Raw genomic sequence first — 20682 nt, 5'->3', positions numbered from 1 at the left:
GCTGGAGGCTGGAGGCTGGAGCCTGGCCCGGGCACCCGCTCGTCCTCCGGCGCGCTCAGCCGCCTGGGGCAAGTGCTTCCCTGCCCTGGCCTCGTCCGCGCCCCTCTGCGCGCCCCCAGCGGGGCACCTCAAGTCTCCTCCAGCTGTGGCCTTCTGGGGTCAGAGGTGTCCCCTGATAGGGCCCCCCTGTGCTGAGAGACCCCAGTTAGGAGCTCCTTGAGCCACCCCGGCTCTGCTCTCAGGGCCTCAGTTTCCCCATCTTTAAAATGAAGACGCTGAGTAGATGTGGGGCAGGGTGCTTGAAAAAGGAGGGGCGGGAGGGTCGAGGGTCCCGTCGGAAACCCTCAGCCCAGCTTGCACCTTCTGAGCCCACTTGCTCCCGGGGCGGGGCGGGGCTGCCCCGTGACCCGATTGCTATGGCACCGGCGGTAACAGTCTGGCCCACGGCCCCGCCCCTTCTCACCTCAGATTTCCCCACCCCACCCACCCCTTCTCCCAAGCCCTGGGAAGGGCCTCCCCGCCCCTCCCGGGCCCCAGATACACACGGAGACACTCCAGCTTCAGGGTGCTCTGTGAGTGAAGGCCGCTCTAGGACAAGCAAGGTTAAAGCAGGCCCGGGGAGGGCCCACCGGGGAGGGCCCACCCAAGCCCTGGATTTGGAAACTGGAGGGTGAGGGGGTTGGAGAATGGAGGGGGCCGCCGCTGCTGCCGCTGCCCTGAGAGAGAGAGTTGGGGTGGGACGCGGAGGGGGGAAGGAAGTCTGCGAATCGTGTTAATCCCCGGTGGGCAGCCTGGTATCTGACGCGGCACTGAATTGGGAGCTCTAGCTCTCGTCCGTTGCTATTCTTAGGAGGAGCTACCGTAATGTGAGCATTATGGAGCGGGAGTATGGCATAGTCAATACAGATTGCCCGGAGTTCAAATCCTGGCTCCGCCCTTACTAGCCGTGCCAGCCTGCTCTGTACCTCACTTTCCTCCCCTATTAAGTGGGGATTATGGAAGGTTTCCATGAACTAATATGTCAGAAGTATTAGTAACTGGTGTGTAGTAAGTGCACAATGCATAGGGGCTACTATTAGTAATATATCCCATTTAATCTTTGCGCCAACCCTGAGAAATAGGTACCTTCATTCCCATTTTACGGGTGAGAAATTGGAGGCTCAGAACGGTAAAAATTTGTTAGCTGAGCCATTTCCCTTTTCTGGACCTCTTTCCTCATCAGCTGTTGATCATGGAGCGTTAGAATCAGAAGAGCCCTTGAAAAGCCTCTAATCCAAACTCCCTCATTTTACAGATGGATAAACTGAGGCCTGGAAAGGGGGAAATTCTAGGCCAAGATCACTTGTTAAAGGTAGAGCCAGGCTGGAACTACGCGTCCTGACTCCTAGGCAAAGCCTTTTCCAGCAGCTACCAGCCTGGAGACATGCCCTCCAAGGGGAAGAGGCTCACTCCCCCTCAGAACTGCCTTCTCAGAGCACATACACACTTTGGTAGGCTTGTCAAATTCAACTGCAAAGACAGCTGGGGAAGAAAAGGAAGCTGCCTCACCCTGAACAAAGAACACAACCACCAAGCCTGCAATTTGCACTGGAGAGGTTCAGTTTGCTTCCTGGACATTTCCGAAATGACTTGCCTTCCTCCTCATTTATTTTAAGCCCTAGGCACTTTTCATACCACGATTTAATCTTCTTTAGCAGCCTGAAAAAATACAAATCAATTAAAGCCTAAAACCTATGGGATAATCAGTTTTTTCCTTCCTCCTCCCCCAGATCAAGAAGTGCCTGCACCCTGCGCCTTTCATCCAGACTAATCTGGCTGCAGTGACGCTTGTTCAAGGGACGATCACTTTGCATAGCTAATTACAGCTCCTCTCACAATACTCCTGGTGCGCATGTCACAAGTCGATAGGATCAAGAACCAAGTCGGTTTTGCTCTCAGGGGCTCTTGGGGCCACCAGTCAAGGTAGGGCTGCTGTATCCCTAGAGAACTTGGCAGTTCCAGGAGGGTGGCAGGGAGCTGGGCACACGGGGCAGCCCCCTGAACGCTAGTCCTCGTTGCTCTGCGATGGGGAACAGGGAACAGTCTCACTCGAGCGAAGTGAGGCCCAAGGGTCTAGGTAGTGCAGGCCCTTGGTATCCACTCCCCACCCCCACCCCACCCCCACCCCCACCCCCAGTCCATCTGGTATCTGGCGTGTTTCTCTCAATGGGCCATCACTGGGGGCTGGGGGGCGGGGGAAGGAAGGGAGGTATCCAAGATCCCAGGCTAAATAAAGTCGGCAGAACTGAGTGGGGGAGCTGGTTTGCTCCCGTCCTAGCTGCCTGACCTCGGCTCTGTCATCTGTCGTCTGTCGTGGGGGGGTGATCGTGGTACCCCGCTGAAAGGGCTGTAGCAAGGATCTGAGGTGATGCCTGTCCAGGGTTTACCTAGAGCCTCATCGAACCAGCTGGTATTAGGAGGATTGGGCCGAGCCATCTGGGATCTCAGCTCCAGTTCACCCTGCCCTGCACCCACCCACCTCCTGCAAATGCCCCTCTTGCAGACTGTGTAGCCCTTCTGGCCATTCCCATCTGGCTTCCCTGCTTGCTTTTCTCCTTCTCTAAACTATCGTTCACTTCACTTATCCTCATTGTCTGCCTCCCATTCTTAAAGTCCCTCCAGCGTAGGGAGTCTTGTCTATTTTGTTCAATGCTGTGTATCCAGCCCAGCACCCTGCAGGTGTCTGGCACCTGGTAGGCACTGCGGCATAAATGAATGAACGAATGAATGAACGCCTGGAGTGCTCTGCACCTCCTTGGCTAGAAGCTTCTGTGTTCGCTCCCACAGCTCTGCCCGACAGTGGGCCCTCAGCCTCGCCCTGCCCACCGCCCCCGCACCTGCTCACGACATTCCCTCTTCCCACCCTCTGCCCAGGGTCCCACCCCTCCGCCCACCTGCCCTCCTCCTCTCCAAAGCCGGCCTTCTTTTCTTTTCTATAAATTTATTTATGTATTTATTTATTTTTGTCTGCATTGGGTCTTCGTTGCTGCACATGGGCTTTCTCTAGTTGCGGCGAGCCGGGGGCTACTGTTCGTTGCGGTGCGTGGACTTCTCATCGCAGTGGCTTCTCTTGTTGCAGAGCACGGGCTCTAGGCGCGCAGGCTCAGTAGTTGTGGCGCATGGGCTCAGTTGCTCCGCAGCACACGGGATCTTCCGGGACCAGGGCTCGAACCCGCATCCCCTGCATTCTTAACCACTGCGCCACCAGGGAAGCCCCCCGCCTTCTTTTCGAACCTCCCCTCCCCCAGGAGGTCGAGCCCTCAGCAGCCTTGGCTTCTTTCAGGGTGCACATCACGCCTGCTTTTACCTGTCTTGATTGCTGTGTTTCTGGCACCCGCTTACCTTTTGCAGCAAGGTGTGGGCCTCGCTCTCCTTGCCCTAGGCCAGATCCTGGTAAGCCTGCCTCCATGCGAGGTAACAGAAAACCGCTGCACCCCAGGTCGACTCATTTCTGCCTCCAGGATGGGACTGGGGGGCCTTGGCTGGCTGTGGCACATGTTCAACAAACAGCGGGTCCCACAGCGTCCCCACAGCCCGGCTCCCCTCTCAGCTTGTGCTGAATGGGGCGGAGGTTGAGTAGGAGGAGGCCACTGCCCTGCGTGGCCCTGGACCAGGCCTGTCCCCAGTGGAGCTGCGCTGCTCTGTTGGCAAACACAGGCTACGGCTCCCAGGGGTGGCCTCAGGACGCTGCCGCTAGAGCTGCTCCATTCAGTTTGCAGTAGACCCACCTGGGCTGGTGGGGCACGATTGTTGGGCCCCCTCCTGGCATGGTTCCTTTTTTTTTTTTCGGCCGTGCCTCACAGCTTGCGGGACCTTAGCTCCCCGACCAGGGATTGAACCCGCGCCCTCAGTGGTGAAAGCTCAGACCGCCAGGGAATTCCCTGGCGCGGCTCCTTTATGGCAGCGGGGCTGCGTTTAGCTCCCAGCCCAGGACTGCGGCTCCCAGCTCCAGCTCCCCAGCCCTCCCTCCTGTCGTGTCGTGGAGGCCACCTGGTGGTCTGTTCGCCTTTCATCCCCCTGATGCCGTCTCCTCTTACCACAGAGACTCCCTCATTCCGGTCCTGCTGTGTGAGGACGCTGAGGGAGACCCATTAGAAACAAGCCTCCTCTCCAGCTGGGAGCTGGCAGGAAGCCTGGCTGTGTTCTCCGCACCCCCCACCCCAGTGTTCCGGCCCCTTCCACTTGCAGCATCCCACTGGGGCCCCACCTCAGCGCAGCCTCCTCTGACTGACGCGGGGCATGTCCAAGCCTGGGCTCCATGTGTGCCAGGGCCTCGTGGTGCAGGGACAGCCGGCTGTGGCACCTTCAAGGATGCTGGTTAGACACCAGGAAACCCAGGACCTAGTGTGTCTCTGGCACAAGCTTGCTGTGACCCCCTGGGCCTCAGTTTCCCCCGGAAGTTAAGGGGAGTTGATCTACTGAGCTTCCTTCCAGCCTAAACGTTCCATAAATCCGTGACCTGGAGCATTTTGCACGTGCCCAGCAGAACTGTGATGTCATGGAGGGCAGAAGCCACTGCCTTTCTCTGCTCAGAGGAGATTCTGGACACGTCGTGCACCTCCTGGATGACACTGGGACAGTTTGTGAGGCACCAAGAGACAGTACTCCCCGCAGCGTCAATGTTTCCAACCAGGGTCATCCCTGCAAACTCCACAGGAGGCAGGGAGGGGGCACCAGCGGCCAACTGAGGCCCGGAGAAACTCACGTCTACAGCTGAGGGAAGGAAGTCTTGTTTCACAGCAAAGAACGTGCCCCTGGAGGGTAAAAGGGCTTTGGGTTGGGCTTGGCTCCGTCGCGGACAGCCTGCTGGGTTCTTGAGCAAGTGCACAGCCTCCTAGGGCCTTGTTTCCTTCTCTGCAAAATGGGGATGAAAACAGTCCCTGCTCCCCAGCGTTGTGGGGAGCTGCTGAGCCCTGTGCGCCGCTGAGAGGGGCCGTGGGCATCTCACAACCCCCGAGCTGGATCCGCGGGTCTGGCCCTGGGAGCTCGACTCTCCTCTTCCTTGCACAGACTCCTCCTCGCCTGTGAATGAGCAGACAGGATGATGAATGAGGTGAAGGAATCCCTTCGAAGTGTGGAGCAGAAGTACCAGCTCTTCCAGCAGCAGCAGTTCACCTTCATTGCTGCCCTGGAGCACTGCAGGGAGAATGCCAGCGACAAGATCCGGCCCATCTCCAGCATCGGGCAGGTGGAGGCTCGCGGGCTCACGAGTGGGGCCGGGCCTCATCCCCTCACTTGAACGCTGAAAAAAAACCCAAGGCCCAGAGAGGGCCAGTGCATGTGTGCCAGAATCAGGCTCAGATCCTAACTGGTGGAATGAGCCGTTCACTCGTTCCCTCACCAAATATGTGAGTGAATGGCAAAGCGGTTGAGAAGTGGGCTCAAGACTCAGCCGGCCAGGGTTTAGGTCCCGGCTCTACCACATGCCACCTCTGTGACTTCGGGCCAGTGATTCATCTCTCTTTATACATTTCATCTGGGAAATGTATAAAGAGCAGCGCACACCTCCTAGGGCTCTTATGCGGATTTAATGAGATCATCAGCAGAACCCACTCTGTCGGCACCTGGTGGTGTCGGCCTGGGCTCAGGACAGGGATGTATGGGGAACAGATGCACACGGTCCCAGCCACTGGGTTCCACTGCGGTTTAGAAACTGCGACCTGCCACGCACATTGCTAGTCACATTTGCAGACGTTGCAGACAGGCCAGGAGAAGGGGATCACAGACCAGTTGTTCCCAGAAGCCCAGGAAGAAGTGGGATGTCTGGAGCCCGGTCCCATGGGCGTCAGTACCACTAGCGTGGTTCCCTAATTCTGAGCCCTGGGGAATCCACAACACTACCAAATTCTGGAGGAAGCTGTTTAGATACTAGGGTAAAAAGAGTCAGAGGGGCTAAACGGTGTACTTGGGAGTGATCAGAGCAGGCTTCCACAGCTCGTGATCCACGCCTTTCACACCAGGATCTCCTGGGGGCTCCTGGGCCCTAAACCCGCTCAACCACCATGTCTGGCACCGAGAGCCTGGCCTGGTGGGCGCACAGCTCTAAAACCTCCCAGGGGGGTTCTGCAGCGGGGGCAGCTTTAGAAACCCCTGCCCGAGGTCTGGGCCGCGGCACGGGAATCCCTGGGGCAGGGCTCAGCCGGCCCCTCTTGCCGCCCTGCAGGTGGCCTCCCGACGTGGCGAACTACCTCAGCTGTCACGAGGCCAGGAACCACTGTGGAGGCGTGGTCAGCCTCATCCCCATCGTCCTAGACATGATGAAAGAATGGGTCGCCCACTCGGAGAAGCTGCCCCGCAAAGCGCTGCAGCACGTGAGTGAGCCCCAGGCCACAGGTACCCAGCCTCGGCTAAGAAAAGACAAGTGGGCAACCGATACAAGACAGCCTCAAACCTATAGGGGCAAAACAGTGTTCAAAACCGCCCTGGAGACCAGCTGGTGGGAAACTGTAACTCAGCTGGTGACCTGCTTGATCCCAATCCCATCCTGTCCCATCCCGTCCCGTGGGGCACTTTGCTACTAAGCTTGGTTTCCACTAGTTGATCCATTTTCACTGGTGCCCACAGTCTTTGCCACTTATTAACCCCCAAGGGGACCGCCCCACGTATGACTGAGAACCTCTTTTCCTCTTGTGCTGTGACTTCTAACTTTTCCTCACCTCTGAGCGTCAGGCTCCGTACTGATGAAGAGGACCCTCACTTAGTGTTGCCTGTAGAGGGTGTCCCGGGGAGGCCGGGAAAGGGCTAGGGCACCGACTGTCCCGCCCAGGCCCAGCTTTCCCAGCTGAGCCGTGCAGCTGGAGGAGGCCACTCAGCTCCCTTCCCGCCGCAGCGGCAGCCATAGGCGAGACGCCACTCTCTGCAAGACAGGGCTGCTCCCGCCTCCCGGGATGCTGAGGGCAGCACGCTGAACTGCTCAGTGTGATCAGGTCTCTGGACCAAAGCCCAAAGGGGAACGAACCCACCTTGCCTCTCCTTTACTTGGGAGAGACTGAGAGAAGCCGGAAGAATTGATTTTGTGGTTCCCGTCCGAGGACAGTTACCTGGTTTTCACAACATAATTGAGGCCCAGACATTGTAAAATGCGTCACTGGCTTCCGAGCTTGCCAGAAGTACTGTCAGACTGTTGGTTTTTGCCTCTTCACAGGGGGCGACTTAGCTTCTGTATTCTTGCTTCCTAGGAGGCGACAGTCAAGAATAAAAAGCGTTCTGCCACCTCTTTGCCTGGCCTGGTTTCCTGGGATTTATCCCTTAAAGAAAACGACATTCACCCTAAGACCCCAGAAGATGCTGGGCAGTAGCCCCACGAGCAAAACCACTAGCAAAGCGCTACCACTGTGGAGGGGAACACACCCCGCTCCAAAGGGGGTCTGCTGTGAAGAGGTTTCTGCCAAAGGCCCACAGAAGGCCAGCCCAGTAACTCCTTGTATAGTTAGAGACCTACTCAGACAAGAACATCTGAATTTTCCAGACAAAACTTACAACTGCCACCTCGATGTCCTGTCCCGAAGGAGCTGATCCCGCTGTTAAATGGGCAGAGCTGACCAATTTCCAGGGCAGCTGGGCAAGCGAGCAGTGGAAAACCACACTGCAGACGTAGCTCTTCACCACTGGTCCTTTCCCAGTAAGGCCAGGGTGGATCTTGCAGTCGTTTGAAGGTAGTTTCCCTCCTTCCTCCAAACACCTGATGGCGTAGGGAAGGTGGTGGACGCGAGCTGCACTCCCTCTTCAGCACGCTCGTAAGACACAATCGGCAAGGCTCAGGGTCTGTAAGCGTTTGACAACTTCGGTGCCACCTGCGCTCCTCCAAAAGGGCTGTATTAAACCCGATGTGCCGGCCAACCCCCAGGAAGGCAAGCACACACCAAAAGCAAGGCTGGATGGCTGTGCAGACCCGGCCCGCCACCTGGTTTTGATAGCTTCTGGTAGAGATGGCTCCAGTCACCTCCCCCCACACCACCATGACACTTGGTGGGAAGAGCGTGAATTTGAGGCAGATACAGGTAGGATTTGTGGCTCTTTGCCAGAACAAAAGGATCTTACAGGGACTAAAGCCAGATTCCACTTGTCAGCACCCGCTCCAGCCACCCAAGGTCACCAACCAATCCAGACCCTGAGGCTTTCCATCTTTGGACAAGTTCCTACTTTGCCTGTAAGCCCCTCAGAGGCCAACGTGAGTCACCTCGTGTCAATGCAGCAAAGTAGTGCAAAACAGTAAATTTTTATTTGTTCACAGTTAAACACGAGCAACTGCCTTGACACTCTAGAACATTCTAAGAAGGACAGCAAACCCTTTTGATTCCAATTCCCATTCACTAAGATTGTACCATTTCCTCTTGCAGTTCGCATTTATGGCATCTGATGTGGATTGTTTGACATGCTTTTAAGATCAAGACGGGAAGGTGTAAACCTTTTGACAAGAGATGACTTCCTTAAATTTAGCTAAAAGCAGTCAGCCAAAAAAAATCTGTTTTTCAGTGATGGGACCCCTTTAAACTGCAAGTCAGCCACATATGGTTGATCCATGATTGAGTTACAAAACTAGATTATGTCTTAGCAAAATCTGTTCCTCCATAATGTATTTATGGTCCATAGACGTCTTCTGAAAAGTGATCACTGATTCTTCCTAGTGCAAAATGCCTGGCTGCCTCTTCAATAAGCCAAAGTCTCTGCCGCCAAGAGCAGCGCCGTACCCTCCTGTCCAAACACTGTATCAAGGTGGGGAGAGGGAGGAGGGGTTGGCCTGGGGGGCAAGGGTCTCCTCTAAAAGGTCTACTCCAATGGTTCAACTAGTCTACTTATCCCCGAGGATGGACAATTTTGTGGCACCGGGACGGGAAGGGGGAGAGAAAGCTCCTCTGCCTTCGTTAACTCGTTTCAAGGCCAGAAGCCGTCGTGGGCCCAGGTGCTCGACTATCGCAGGCAGGTTCCCCTTGTAGCTACAACGATCTTCTCTCAGGGCGGCACATACAGACTGCAGGACGGAGTGGAGAAGACGGAAACACCACTCCCCCGGGCACATCAGAGTCACGGACGGGGAAATGAGCCACGTGGGGACAAGGGTCACAGCAGCAGCCCGGGGGCCAGGCCCCAACCTCAATGTGTTCTTTCATCTATAAAGAAAAGCTTAATCAAGTGCAATCAATTCCTCTGTTGTGGTCTGGGGGAGGGCAAGGGCACATGTCAGAGAACTCTGGATGTAAACAGATACGCAAACATCTTCGCATACTCGTGGCTGGTCAATTTTAACGCACGTACCTCGAACAGTGAAAATGCCCAGAGTGAGACGTGCCGATTTGGGTCATTCCACGAAAGACAGCTTTCTTCCCCACGCGAGACGCACACTTCTGGGTGGGCTCGGGCTGCTCCCGGAGCCACTCTGAGGAGACGGCGGCCTCTCAGAGCATCCGCACAAGGTGGGTGGCACTCCACCTCGAGAGCAGCTCTGGACTGAGTCTTCACTCTGCCCAAACCCTCCTTAGACCTGTCCACACTTTCTAACACCTCTTACTGCTTTTGGTTAGAAAAACCGCATCTCCACGTAGTACTGTCTTTCACTTGTTCTTCAGTTATTTCTTTCTGGCTTCAAGTGGTATGTTCTAGTATTTGGTGAAAATTCACATTGACTGGTCATAGCACTTTTGTTATATTCTCTACACAGAAACACCAATTTTTTACTCTTAACCGTGAGTCTGAACATCTGTGGTCTCCACGGACCCTCTCTCATCATCATGATCATCTTATTTATCCTCTTTACAAAACTACTAGAGTTTTATCTTTCTCAACAAAAACACTGGAAACTACATGTGCTGTTGCAAATGGGGACGGCCCAGGTCTGGAGTTTTGTTTCCCACTGTCCTGGTTTTGCCCAGTGGGAAGCCGGCCTCTGTGGCCATGGTGGCACGGTGGGCTAATCTTTCCAACTGTCAGTGGCTTCCAGGACACTTCCCTGGATTGTAACAGTTTACCTTTTAAGAAGAGTTTGGACTATTTCCACCTAAACACATGACATATATTCTGGCTCACAAAGCAGCTTATCTATCACTTCTCTCTCCACTCACAGAGCCTAATAGGAACCTTCAGCAGCTTATTCCCAAAGGTTGGGCAGTTCTCCCTCCTGAAAAACCCTGCTGACAAGCCTAGGGAGGTCACATCTACCCATCCACCTTATATGGTTGGTCCCAGCACTCATCTCCAGGGAAACCTCTGACCCAAGAAATGGTCTTCATCTCCTACCTTTGGATTTCAGTTAGTTTTCTTATTCATGACCAGATATTTCTTCCAATTCCACAGTGACAAATTTCATAGACTTGTGACAGAACCATGTCAAAAGCTTTTAAAATCCGTGAAAGCTCTGTCTGATAGAGATTCATGTACTTACCTACCTGTAGTAGATTCAGGAGCCCATTCTCTCTATGGAGACCATGCTATCATCTCCCCTCCCGCCCTCCGCAACGATGCTGCAGTGCTCCCTTTTAAAACAAGGGTTCACGCTCCCAAGACTCCCAAGAAGCAGACTCCAATCTTCTCTCAGGGTCTACGCTGACCCTGGTTAGTGTCAAGTGCTGAGCGGAACAGGTTATGGACACTTTTGGCCAAACAGCTCTGAAGCGGAGGCAAGCCTGCTCCAAGCGACTCCGGTGGAGGTTAACCCTAACGTCTGTGAATACAGGCTCTGCCTTGAATGTGACTGTTCTACTGCCTTTGCCCTGCCTGTTCCCAGGCCTGAATTCTCTCTCGGGAGTTCCTCTACCACTATCACCTTTCCATCCTTAAAAATACTCACTGCAGCATAATCGACTGACCCGCTGACTCTTGGCAAGTCTATCATTTTCAAAACCAAACCAAACTTTACTATCGATTTACTATCGACTCAAGTCCTCTGCAATATAAAAGCCTAAATGTTCAGGCTGGGTAACTTCAGCATGACTCCAGGCCTCCATCCCCCAGCCGTGGCTGAATAAAATCCATGGCCTCCTAGAGCCCAGAGGAAGCTGTGTGCAGCTGCTGGGGTCGGCCACGGTTATGAAGCTGAGCAAACGCATGCCCCGGCGGGAGGAGTATGCCAAGGGCCTGCAGCCCGGGGCCCCAGTCCACTGTACCACGCCGCCTCCTTCGTCCCTGTATTTTTACAATCTGTCCATTAAACAAATGTTCTCCTTTCTTTACAGTGGCCTCCTTGCTTTTGCAGTTAGGGTAAAGGCTTTGATTTAAGTGCCTGGTACCTTTGTTCTGTGGCACAGATCTCCTGGGCTTGGGGGGGGATAAGCATTTAGAAACAGTTTTAATAGTTACCTTGTAACTTTTCTTTTCCTGGATTTGTTCACGTTTTCCTTTTCTAAATAAAACTGTAATAGGAAACCAGAACGTATTGGATTTTAAGCTTTCCTTTGGAAAAAGCTGAATTAAACATCCATGGTGTCATTAATACTCCACATCAGGCATCCAGCGGCAATTGCTGGCCCCGCGCTGGGCTGGAGCAGTCGGGCACACACCCTTCCTCAAGCAGGGATCCATCAGTCACACCCAGAAATCCTGTCCCAAGGAGGTGGTCTGCCAGTACAGCCATGGTGACGTGGAGCCTCATTCTCTAGCTCCCTTTGGTTATTTAGGAGGCTAGAATATTTATTGCCACACTTTAAAAAACAGACTTTAACCCTCATGTGCTGGAAGCTTCCATACGCACTAAAGTTTCGTACCATTTCAGTTTGCCGTTTCCCTCTTCATGGATGAACCCTTCTACACTTTTAACTGAAAGATGAGAAAGAAAAAAGCCAAGTTCACTGGCTCTTTCCTACCAGTCTCCCCCTGCCTCAGCCTCGGCTGGATCACCAGGCAACAATTCTTAGGCTTCTAGCATTCACTTCAGGAGCACCTGCTGAGTTCAGATTCTCTGCCACGACCCATGTTCTGACTTGCGTCACCTCTCCCGAGCATGTGCAGGCAGCCCACTGGGTCCAGGCAGCCAGCTCTGTCAACCCTCTCCAGGACTCTGCTTTAATGCTCTGCCATGACCAACATGTGCAAGGGCAGCAGCATCAAGCCCCCTGCAGGGTCGGCCCCTGAAAGTCAGCATTGGTGTGAAAAAGCTGTTACCTTTTTGGTGGCCTAGAATCTACTATAGCGAGGCAACTCTCACAGCCTGAGACACGATGGTCGTAAAACTCTGAAGAAACTCTTTGGACCTTCAGAGCCTTTCTGCTGCAGCATCCCAGAGAAGCTGACGTAAACAGGAGGCACATGGGACAGGGAAGAGAGGCAAACAGCTAGCACCGCCCCGCCTGCAGGGGCAGGTCCTCATCCCCGCACTTTCCTTTTCAGGGAGCTGCTCCAGACACCATCCTCCCTCCTGCAGAGAGCACGCCTGACCACCCACACCCCAGCCTGTAATCAGAACAGTACCAGCTTTCAAGCAAACGCCACATAGGCAAGAGGTAGTGGGGCAGGGGGACAGAGCGTTCCCGAAGGGGAGCATGGTCTCCACAGTGCCAGCTCCAGACTTTTCCAACAACAGACCTTTGTTCACATGGAACTTTCTAGGAAGCTTATCAGAACCGCCAAAAGAACTTAAGAGAGAATAAACCATCGTTTTTCTGGATCTGCGGCTTTAGATGATGGATGTTAGAACCAAAAGCAGTGACAACATCTCATGTAAAAGCTCTCATGTGAAGATGATCAACTTTGCATGTCACATCCTCCTGGAAAGGGACAAAACCAGACTTACCTGTGATGCCAACAATGACCTGGGCTCACAGAGAGCCCGCCCAGCTAACTGAGCTTCAGGAAAGGAGCGGGTGGTGTGTTAGACTCCAGGATTACATTTGGCCTCATATTGCACAGGTTCAAAGGACACAACGATTTGGGGGGAAAAGGAAGAAAATAAAGCTAGTGAGGAACGCACCCTGGCCCTCGGGTTAGTACACACTGCCAGGTAAATGAAAGAGAGGGTGGCCGAAGGGAAACCGAAGAGGCATTTCAATGCCAGATGCAAAAACCGTTCTGCATTCAGTCAACCGTCAAAGGACCCCCATCCCATTTCCTCTGCGGGAGCTATAGCCCCTCAACGCCTGGAAACAGGAAAGCTCTGAAACGGGCACTCGCGCCTCCCGTTCCAGGCCGGCGATACACAAGTTAACACTGATTGACACCGTCCCTAGCTGTGCTCGTGCTGCGCCTCATTGTAGTCCATGATACGGAGCTGTCCCACGCTGTCTGGCTTTGGGGGAGGTGGCTGCGGGCCGTCTAGGTTCAGGGGTGGCTTGGCTTCCACACCCGAGTCTTTGCCCAGCTCTGTCTTTAGGGTCTCAGAAAGGCTACTGCTGGTCAGGCTGTCCTCATCGCACTGGCTCTCACTCTTATTACGAAATAGCTCTCGAGCCTTCATGCCCAGGAAGCTTTTTGAACTAGGAAGTGAGCCGACAGTCATAGGGATGCCCGTAGTGGGCTCTCCCACGGCAGTCTCCCACCGACTGCTGCATGGGCCCACCCTCGGGTTTGGGGGTTTCTCTGGGGTAGAAAGCTCACTGCCGCCGCTGCTGCTGCTGCTGCTGCCGCCTCCGCCTCCTCTACTTCCGCTACCGCCCCGGGCGCCGCCGGGCCTGGGGGGCTTGGTCTCCCCATTAGGGCCAGATGCCTCTTCATTGTTGTGCCCTGTCACAGAATCCGAGCAGCCGTCACGACAACAGTCGAGCCTGTAAGAAATCCGAGGACGAGAAAGGGAGCCGGTGGTTGCAGTGCCCGTGTTTGGGAAGCATGGAATTACCCGGACGCGCGCTCGCCCCGACGCTGAACTCTGCCGGCCCCCTCTATGTTCTAGAAGAGAGGACTCCCGTGTTGAGAGCTCATGAAGAGAAACCTAAGCCACAACCAGGGATATCAGATGGCGATCTTAAATAGGAACGCCTCCCAGGACCATTATCAAGTGCCTCAGGCCCCAGGACAAGGAACTCAGAAGGGTGGCTGGGTGCTCTGAGGGATGCAGCTGAGAGCTGCAGGCTCGCCTGTCAGGCTGGGACCGCTGCTAACACCACGCGATGCCTCCCTGCTCTGTCAGCGGCAGCCTCACGATGAGGCCATGGCTGCCGACTCTTTGCTCCTACCTTTCTTCCGCCGCTTCGGCTGCTTCTGTTTTTTCTTCTTCAAGTTTTTTCAGGAGGCCATCCTTCTCCAACCTGCCGTATAAATCTAAGATCTCCAATTCAAACACTTGGGTGATCCTCTTCTGAGCTTCATACCTGCTCTCTGCGGCCTGCAGCTGTCCTCTGAAAGATACAGACCACCCCAGAATGTGGGAAGTTCTACTTAAATACATCACAGCAAAAACCTTTCCCCCTGAAAGTTACCTTGCCTGGAGTTTGACATCCTCTAAATATTTTTTCTGTTCCAAAAGAAGGTGGTCTTTCTTGGCTAGATGAGATTCCAGTTCCAAAATCCGTTTCTGAGCAGTATCCAGCCTCTGATTCTGCTGGAGAACATGGCTTCTGTTTTTTTCTAGTTCTTTCCGATATGCAGTTTTCATCATTTCTACTTCCTGATAACAAAACAAAACAAACAAAAAAGGAATTGGAGTTAGTACTTTTAAAAAATGAACATGCCATATCCACTTTGAAACATCAATGTAACAAACACTGAGAAGGTACTTTATTAGTATATTGCTAGGGGAAATAGAAACTAGTACAACTTTCTGGAAAGTAGGCTGGCAGTAAGTACCTACTAATCCTTCCCTGAAATCTATCCCTTAGGAAATCATTTGAAACATGAATAGACATTTGGGCACAAAAATAATCAGCACAGCATATTCAGAAGAGCAAAAAACTAGAAACTATGAAGTCTAACGTCAAGAAAGTAAATTAAAGTACATCTTCTATTTAATAAGATTTTTAAAATTATTTGTATCAGTAAAAGATAAAAAAGCAGATTATAAAGCCACGTGAATAGTGTGATCAACTATGTTAACACACACATTCTGAAAACACGCCAATATTCAGTTATGATTTCAACACAGTGGAGGCGTGGGCCGGCACAGTGGTGGTGCAGTTCAGTGCAGTGGAGGTGCAGTTCAGAGTGGTGGCGGTGTAGGCCGGCGCAGTGGCAGTATGGGTTGTTTGTTTTCTTTTATACTCGTCTCCCTCCCCTAATACCAACTAAGATAAAGCTAGAGATGCAACAGGAATGAACATCTGCAGACCAGGTACCCTGACAAGGTTTGTCAATCACGCCAGGAAGACAACCTGCCTGCTGACCGATGGAAACAGCAAGTGTGCGCTATGCTCAGAGAGAGGTGGAAAGGATGCTCTTCTAACAAGTATATACTACGTTTGTGTTGTGTGGCTTTTTTATTGTGGTAAAATATGCATAAACTTGAAATTACCATACATTTGTCTTTTTAAAAAAGATAATAAACCATACGGAGCAAGGAGATGAGCTTCCCTGAAGGCACCCCACCTCGAAGATGGCCAGCAAGCCCAACGCTTCCTCGGTCAGAACGGGATCGAGTTAAGCTCAGGACTGGGACCAGATAATGCGGCCGCTCCAGCTATGCCTGATGGCTCCAGGCTTCGGCATAGGTTAGGTAAACAAACTGAACTCTTGTCGGAAACGACAGTAAGTACTTATGGAGAATCAAACAAAGCACTGAACTAGGAACATCTATGCACTATCACTAACTCTCACAGCCATGTAAGAGGGGCTACACCCAGTACCTACCAGCCATTCCCCACCTGACGCTCAGATACCCATTCCTCGTCCCCTACTTGACTGAACAAGAGGAAGCCCAGCTCCAGGTCCAAACACAGGTTCAAAGCCATGGCTAGCTAGGGATGGACACATGACATAATCGTGGCCAATAACAAGGGTGGGAGGTCTGGTGGAGAGTTCCTGGGAAAGGTTTCCTTAATGAGAGAGACCTGCAGGAGGCGATGCTCTCCTCCTCCAGGGGACATCATGACATCTACCTGTGACAGTGTTAACTGTGGCACACACTTTGCAACCAGGAGCACTGACTGCCCAAAGACAAGGTTGAGAAGATAGGTCGAGTGGTGCAGAAGAGGGGAAAGAACGAGGCTCCTTGCTGCTGTCCCTCAGCTGCTGACTTGACCAACCTGGAACTCACCTGCCTCGGGACTTCTTGTCAAGAGATATAATGAAACTCTTTATGGCTAAGCCGGTGAAGTCTTTTTTTGTTGCTGCTTACAGCTGAAGGTTGCAAGTCAGTATCACCATGCGCATTTTATGAACTGTGAAGCCAGGCCCAAAGAGGTCAGGTGGCTTGCTTGAGGTCCCAAGGGGGTAAGTGTTCCAACCAAAAGACAGCACCGTGGCACCCATCCACATTTCTCTCGGGAGAGTTAGGAGTGTGTTTAAGTAAGCTTTTTCAGAGGTCCTCTAGTCCCTCAGGTCTCTTTTCCCTTCTTTCTTTTTCTGAGGCCATTATACTTCAAAAATTAATGAGAGCTGGTTTCTAGAGAAAGTTCCACATTTAACATCCTTCTAAAGGGAATCTGAATCTGAGAGTTGAGAGAAGCTGAGAAATAACAATAACTATTATGAAAATTCCATCTCTCTGATTCTAAGACTACTCCCTACATTTGGCCAAGGGAAAAGAAAACAAAGCTTTACAAAGCAAAAGCCCAAGAAATCCTAAAAAGAAAGCCTGTGTGTGATGAAGAAGTTAGTGACAGGAAGCATCTAAGCATTTATTCTTAAAATTCCATTCCCAACTCATTCACCAACATTACCCGAGGCTATTTATAAAGTGACATGAAACTTCTGCCTCGACACCACTGGTAAGGCACTAATTAACGTAAGATCATCCCGACACTGGCCTTGTTGCCAGGCCTGAACCACCATCTGCTGAAATCAAATTCAACATTACGAAGAAAAAAAATATTTCTAGCAGTATAAACCCACAGCCCAGAGAGTTATATGCTAAACAGAATTGGCTCCCCATCCTTTTTCTTTATCTGTTAGCCTGTCTCTCTCTCTTTAAAGATGGGGGCATGGGTAAGAGAAGGAAAACACTTTTGGGACTTCCCTGGTGGTCCAGTGGTTAAGACTCCACGCTTCCACTGCAGGGGGCACAGGTCTGATTCCTGGACAGGGAACTAAGATCCCGTATGCCACGCGGTATGGCCAAAAAAAAAAAAGAAAGAAAAAGAAAAAAAAAGAAGAAAAACACTTTTATCACCTAGTCTGTACCAATTACCATTATGTGCTTTCACATATAACTGATTTAATTTCAAAGCAACCCAACTAAGGGAAACAAGTTTGTGTGACAGCTGAAAAGTGCCTGTGTTGCCAGACCAGGGAGAGGTGGAAATGACATTAGGTCTGCCACGCCATCTTTCAGGAAACAATTCATAAGCCATTCTCTGTGCTGTGCCATAGACATATTGCCTGGGTCCTAACAGCGTCCCAGGTAGGGTCTGGTTCCTCAAGCCCACATACCTTTGTGGTGTCTGAATGCTTGTTCTGCAGTTGTTCCAAATACAGCTCGTTGACTTCCCCGAGAACCAACAGCTGCCTGTTCAAGAACTCCATCTGCTGTTGGACCGACTCACTATTTGAGAGCTAACAAAAACACAGAAACAAGCAAAGTGAAAGATCTGACGACACAAAGCTAGCAAATGGACATTCAACAGGGAACCAGCTAGGAGCACACTATTTCAGGGCTGAGTCAGTGTAAACAAGCCCCATGGTTTCAAAGGCCACACCAAAACGGCTGGTGGGGAGGAAGGGATACAAGGGCAACAAAAATGGACAGAAACGTACTTCAAAATTGTCCCTATGCAAAGGGGAAGAGGCGCAAATGCTCCACATCAAAACTGGCCACCCACAGGGCACCTCGAGGAGATGGGTATGTACACAACCACCACAGCAGGGACGTTAGGTCCAGTGGGATAAAGCCCTGGAGTAAACCCACAGGTTCTTGAGTAAGTGATTTACATATGAGTGCAATGACTTCCAAAGAGGGAAAGATCATAGCTCAAAAGCCTGAACGAACTCTTCACATTTATGTGAACGAAGTATTAAGAACAAGTTCCCAGGATACACACAGACCAGGGCTCAGGCTAGGTAGTTCCCTGCTGCAGGGCCGTCCATGCACTGTCTGATGTTTAGGAGCACCTCGGCCCCTCCCACTCAATGTCAGTAGCATCAAAAACGTCAACCAGTGGTGGTGCAGTGGTTAAGAATCCGCCGGCCAATGAAGGGGACATGGGTTTGAGCCCTGGTCCAGGAAGATCCCACATGCCGCAGAGCAACTAAGCCCACGTGCCACAACTACTGAGCCTGCGCTCTAGGGCCTGTGAGCCACAACTACTGAGTCTGCGTGCCACAACTACTGAAGCCTGCATGCCTAGAGCCCATGCTCTGCCACAAGAGAAGCCACCGCAATGAGAAGCCCGCGCACCACAGCGAAGAGTAGCCCCAGCTCACTGCAGCTAAAGGGGGCCCACGCATAGCAATGAAGACCTAATGCAGCCAAAAATAAATAAAACACAAAACAAAACAAAAAACGTCAGCCAAAAATGTCTCCAGATATTGCCCAATGTCCCCTGGGGGGAGGGGAGCAGAATCACTCCCTGTTGGGAAGCCCTGACACAGACACACGAGTACTACACGTGTCCTGTCTGGAGGAAGGACATCAGCAGTGGTGTGAGCATGGCCCAGCTTGCTCGCCTCTTACCTTCTGAGACACCTGGCTGAGCAGCAGCTCGGTGTGGCACACCTTGCTGTTAGCCTTCTTCAGCTCTATGCGCAGCTCCGCGATCATGTTCCTGCAGTCCTCCAGCTTCGTCTGCCCAAGGAGACGTGCCAGGAAGTTACAGGGTGCCAGCAGGCCAGGCCACGGGTGCACCTGGCCATCGGCCCACAGAGAACCGGGAAAGCCTCGTGCCTCTGTTGCTCTACTATTCTTGGGCCATCAGGCTTAAAACTAACTTAGCTTTAAAAAGTAAGTTATAGTTAATTTCTGAGTTTCTGACTGATTATCAAAAGGAAAAACAAAAAAGCGCTTATTAAATCTGCAGTTCCCAAACTGTGCACCAAAGAGCCCTGGGGCTACACAGCAGGCTCACAGAGGCGCTGTGGGGCTAGTTTTAAATTTTGAGGGAAACACAGCGACATCTACTGGTCATGATGTGAACTACTAGCTAGAGGGAGCTCAGCGTTTCAGTTATCAGGTGCTCTACGTGCCTGTGGAACACGTATTATCTTTGCAAAGCTGGGCTTGTACATGGTTGCTGTGATAAACATCACCATGAGAAAACCAATGTGAAACAGGAATTGAGGGCGTCAGTGTCTCATCTGATTCCAAGGTCTGAGACTCGGCAGTGCCCAACAGGTACACACACCGCATTTGTAAGTGACCATGGTCACTCAAAAATGAGATTGAAAATTGAAAAAAAAGTATGTGTATTATTTTCTAACAGCTACTAAGTCATTAGGACCTAAATCCTAAGTTGTCTGGATCTACTTACTAGGCAGAACTGTTAGATGTTTCTTTTGGCTGTGGAGTACCAGGAAAAAATTAATGAAATGCCGACAGAACCGTGAACCCAGAAAGCTGGGGACCCTCTGCCCTAAATAAAATGTACCTGACGTGAAATCTACGTGCCACGATTTCAGAGCTGAATCAGGTGCCTTCCCGCCCTTTCCTGGCGGCCTCTGCCGGGCGCCGCAGCGCGTACCTGTAACTCCTGGCTCTGGTTGTAGAACTCCTCCCGGTCATGCTGAAGCTGTCTGATCTGGCTGTGGAGCTGGGTGACCACCGTGTCTCGCTGCTCCTGAAGCTGACTGTATCTGGCTTGTTCTTTCTGCAGACTAACCTTCCATATCTGGATGTCTTTCTCTTGTAACTTCAACTGGTCTTTCTAGCAGAGACCAAAGAGGCCATCATTTTAGCTGCCTTCCAGCACGGGCAGTGACCCTCAAGTTCAATGCATGCTGCAGACACTTCATCTGAACAGGCACGAGCTAACCACAGGCCCAGAATCTGACAGCTCACTGCTGTCTAACTTGGCTTTTGGGCAAGGGTTTCCAAATTCCACATTAGCAAATGGATCAAAAGTTGCTTAAAGGACTTTTCTCAGCGATCAACTTGCTCCTGATACTTTCAAAAGTCCTAAGCACCAGCAATGAAGTAAGTGCTGGTACTGGCCAAGGTCGCTCAAGTGAGGAACACTGACTGAACGCTTACCTTGCACCAGCAATGCGCAAATGCTTACTGACACGGTTTTTTTAACCACCACAGTTAGAAAGTAGATGCTGCTATTATTACTCTCATTTTACAGAATGGGTAACAGAGGCCTCCAGAGGCTAAATGACTTTCCTAAGGTAATGAGTGTTAGAGCCAAGGTCACTCTCCAGGTCTGACTGGCTTAACTGCCCTCCAAGTTTCTGCCATAAAACTGCTTCAGGAGAGCCGGTTTTACATTTGGAGAAACAAAATCACCTTTGCCTCTGTTATCATCATAGCCAATTACAGACCGACAGACACAAAAAAATCACTTGTCCCCGTGGATTAGAAGAGCTGCAAGGGAATTCAGGGATGTGGCCGTTCACGTATTAACCTCAGAGACGAAGTGACCTGCCCCAAGCCGCACCAGCGGGCAGAGCCAGGACGGAGAGCTCTGGCCTCGACCCCCG

At 52.0% G+C, this 20682-nt stretch overlaps 2 protein-coding genes across 6 annotated transcripts in view; one reads left to right on the top strand and one right to left on the bottom strand.

The window, feature by feature from the left end:
• Positions 1–49: 49 nt before the first annotated feature.
• On the top strand, positions 50–8519 carry SPACA9 (sperm acrosome associated 9). 2 transcript variants are annotated; one of them, XM_027104435.1, is made up of 3 exons: positions 50–1962; positions 6203–6350; positions 7218–8519. In XM_027104435.1, the coding sequence occupies exons 1-3, from the start codon at positions 1892–1894 to the stop codon at positions 7335–7337; spliced, it is 339 nt and encodes a 112-aa protein (XP_026960236.1). In that variant the 5' UTR covers positions 50–1891; the 3' UTR covers positions 7338–8519. The 2 variants fall into 2 exon arrangements, with proteins under 2 accessions (XP_026960236.1, XP_026960237.1); XM_027104436.1 differs by lacking the exon at positions 50–1962 and adding an exon at positions 4086–5227 and having other exon boundaries at positions 7218–7320.
• A 1311-nt stretch (positions 8520–9830) lies between these two features.
• The window catches only part of TSC1 (TSC complex subunit 1), a 47270-nt gene continuing 36418 nt past the window's right edge, over positions 9831–20682 (bottom strand). For 3 of the 4 annotated variants that reach the window (XM_027104434.1, XM_027104433.1, XM_027104431.1), the window contains 6 exons: positions 19725–19907; positions 18722–18832; positions 17482–17604; positions 14379–14566; positions 14136–14297; positions 9831–13727 (listed from right to left, as the gene is read on the bottom strand). In XM_027104434.1, coding sequence (XP_026960235.1) covers positions 13190–13727; positions 14136–14297; positions 14379–14566; positions 17482–17604; positions 18722–18832; positions 19725–19907 — 1305 coding nt within the window. In that variant the 3' untranslated portion in view covers positions 9831–13189. The remainder of the gene's footprint in view (positions 13728–14135; positions 14298–14378; positions 14567–17481; positions 17605–18721; positions 18833–19724; positions 19908–20682) is intronic. The other variant, XM_027104432.1, reaches the window with a different exon arrangement.

Source organism: Aethalodelphis obliquidens, unplaced genomic scaffold (genome assembly GCF_003676395.1).
Source record: "Aethalodelphis obliquidens isolate GAN/ISIS:26980383/991018 unplaced genomic scaffold, ASM367639v1 scaffold7, whole genome shotgun sequence".
Classification (NCBI taxonomy): Eukaryota; Metazoa; Chordata; class Mammalia; order Artiodactyla; family Delphinidae; genus Aethalodelphis; species Aethalodelphis obliquidens.
Note: the sequence above shows the minus strand (reverse complement) of the source record. Positions and strands in the feature narration are given on the sequence as shown.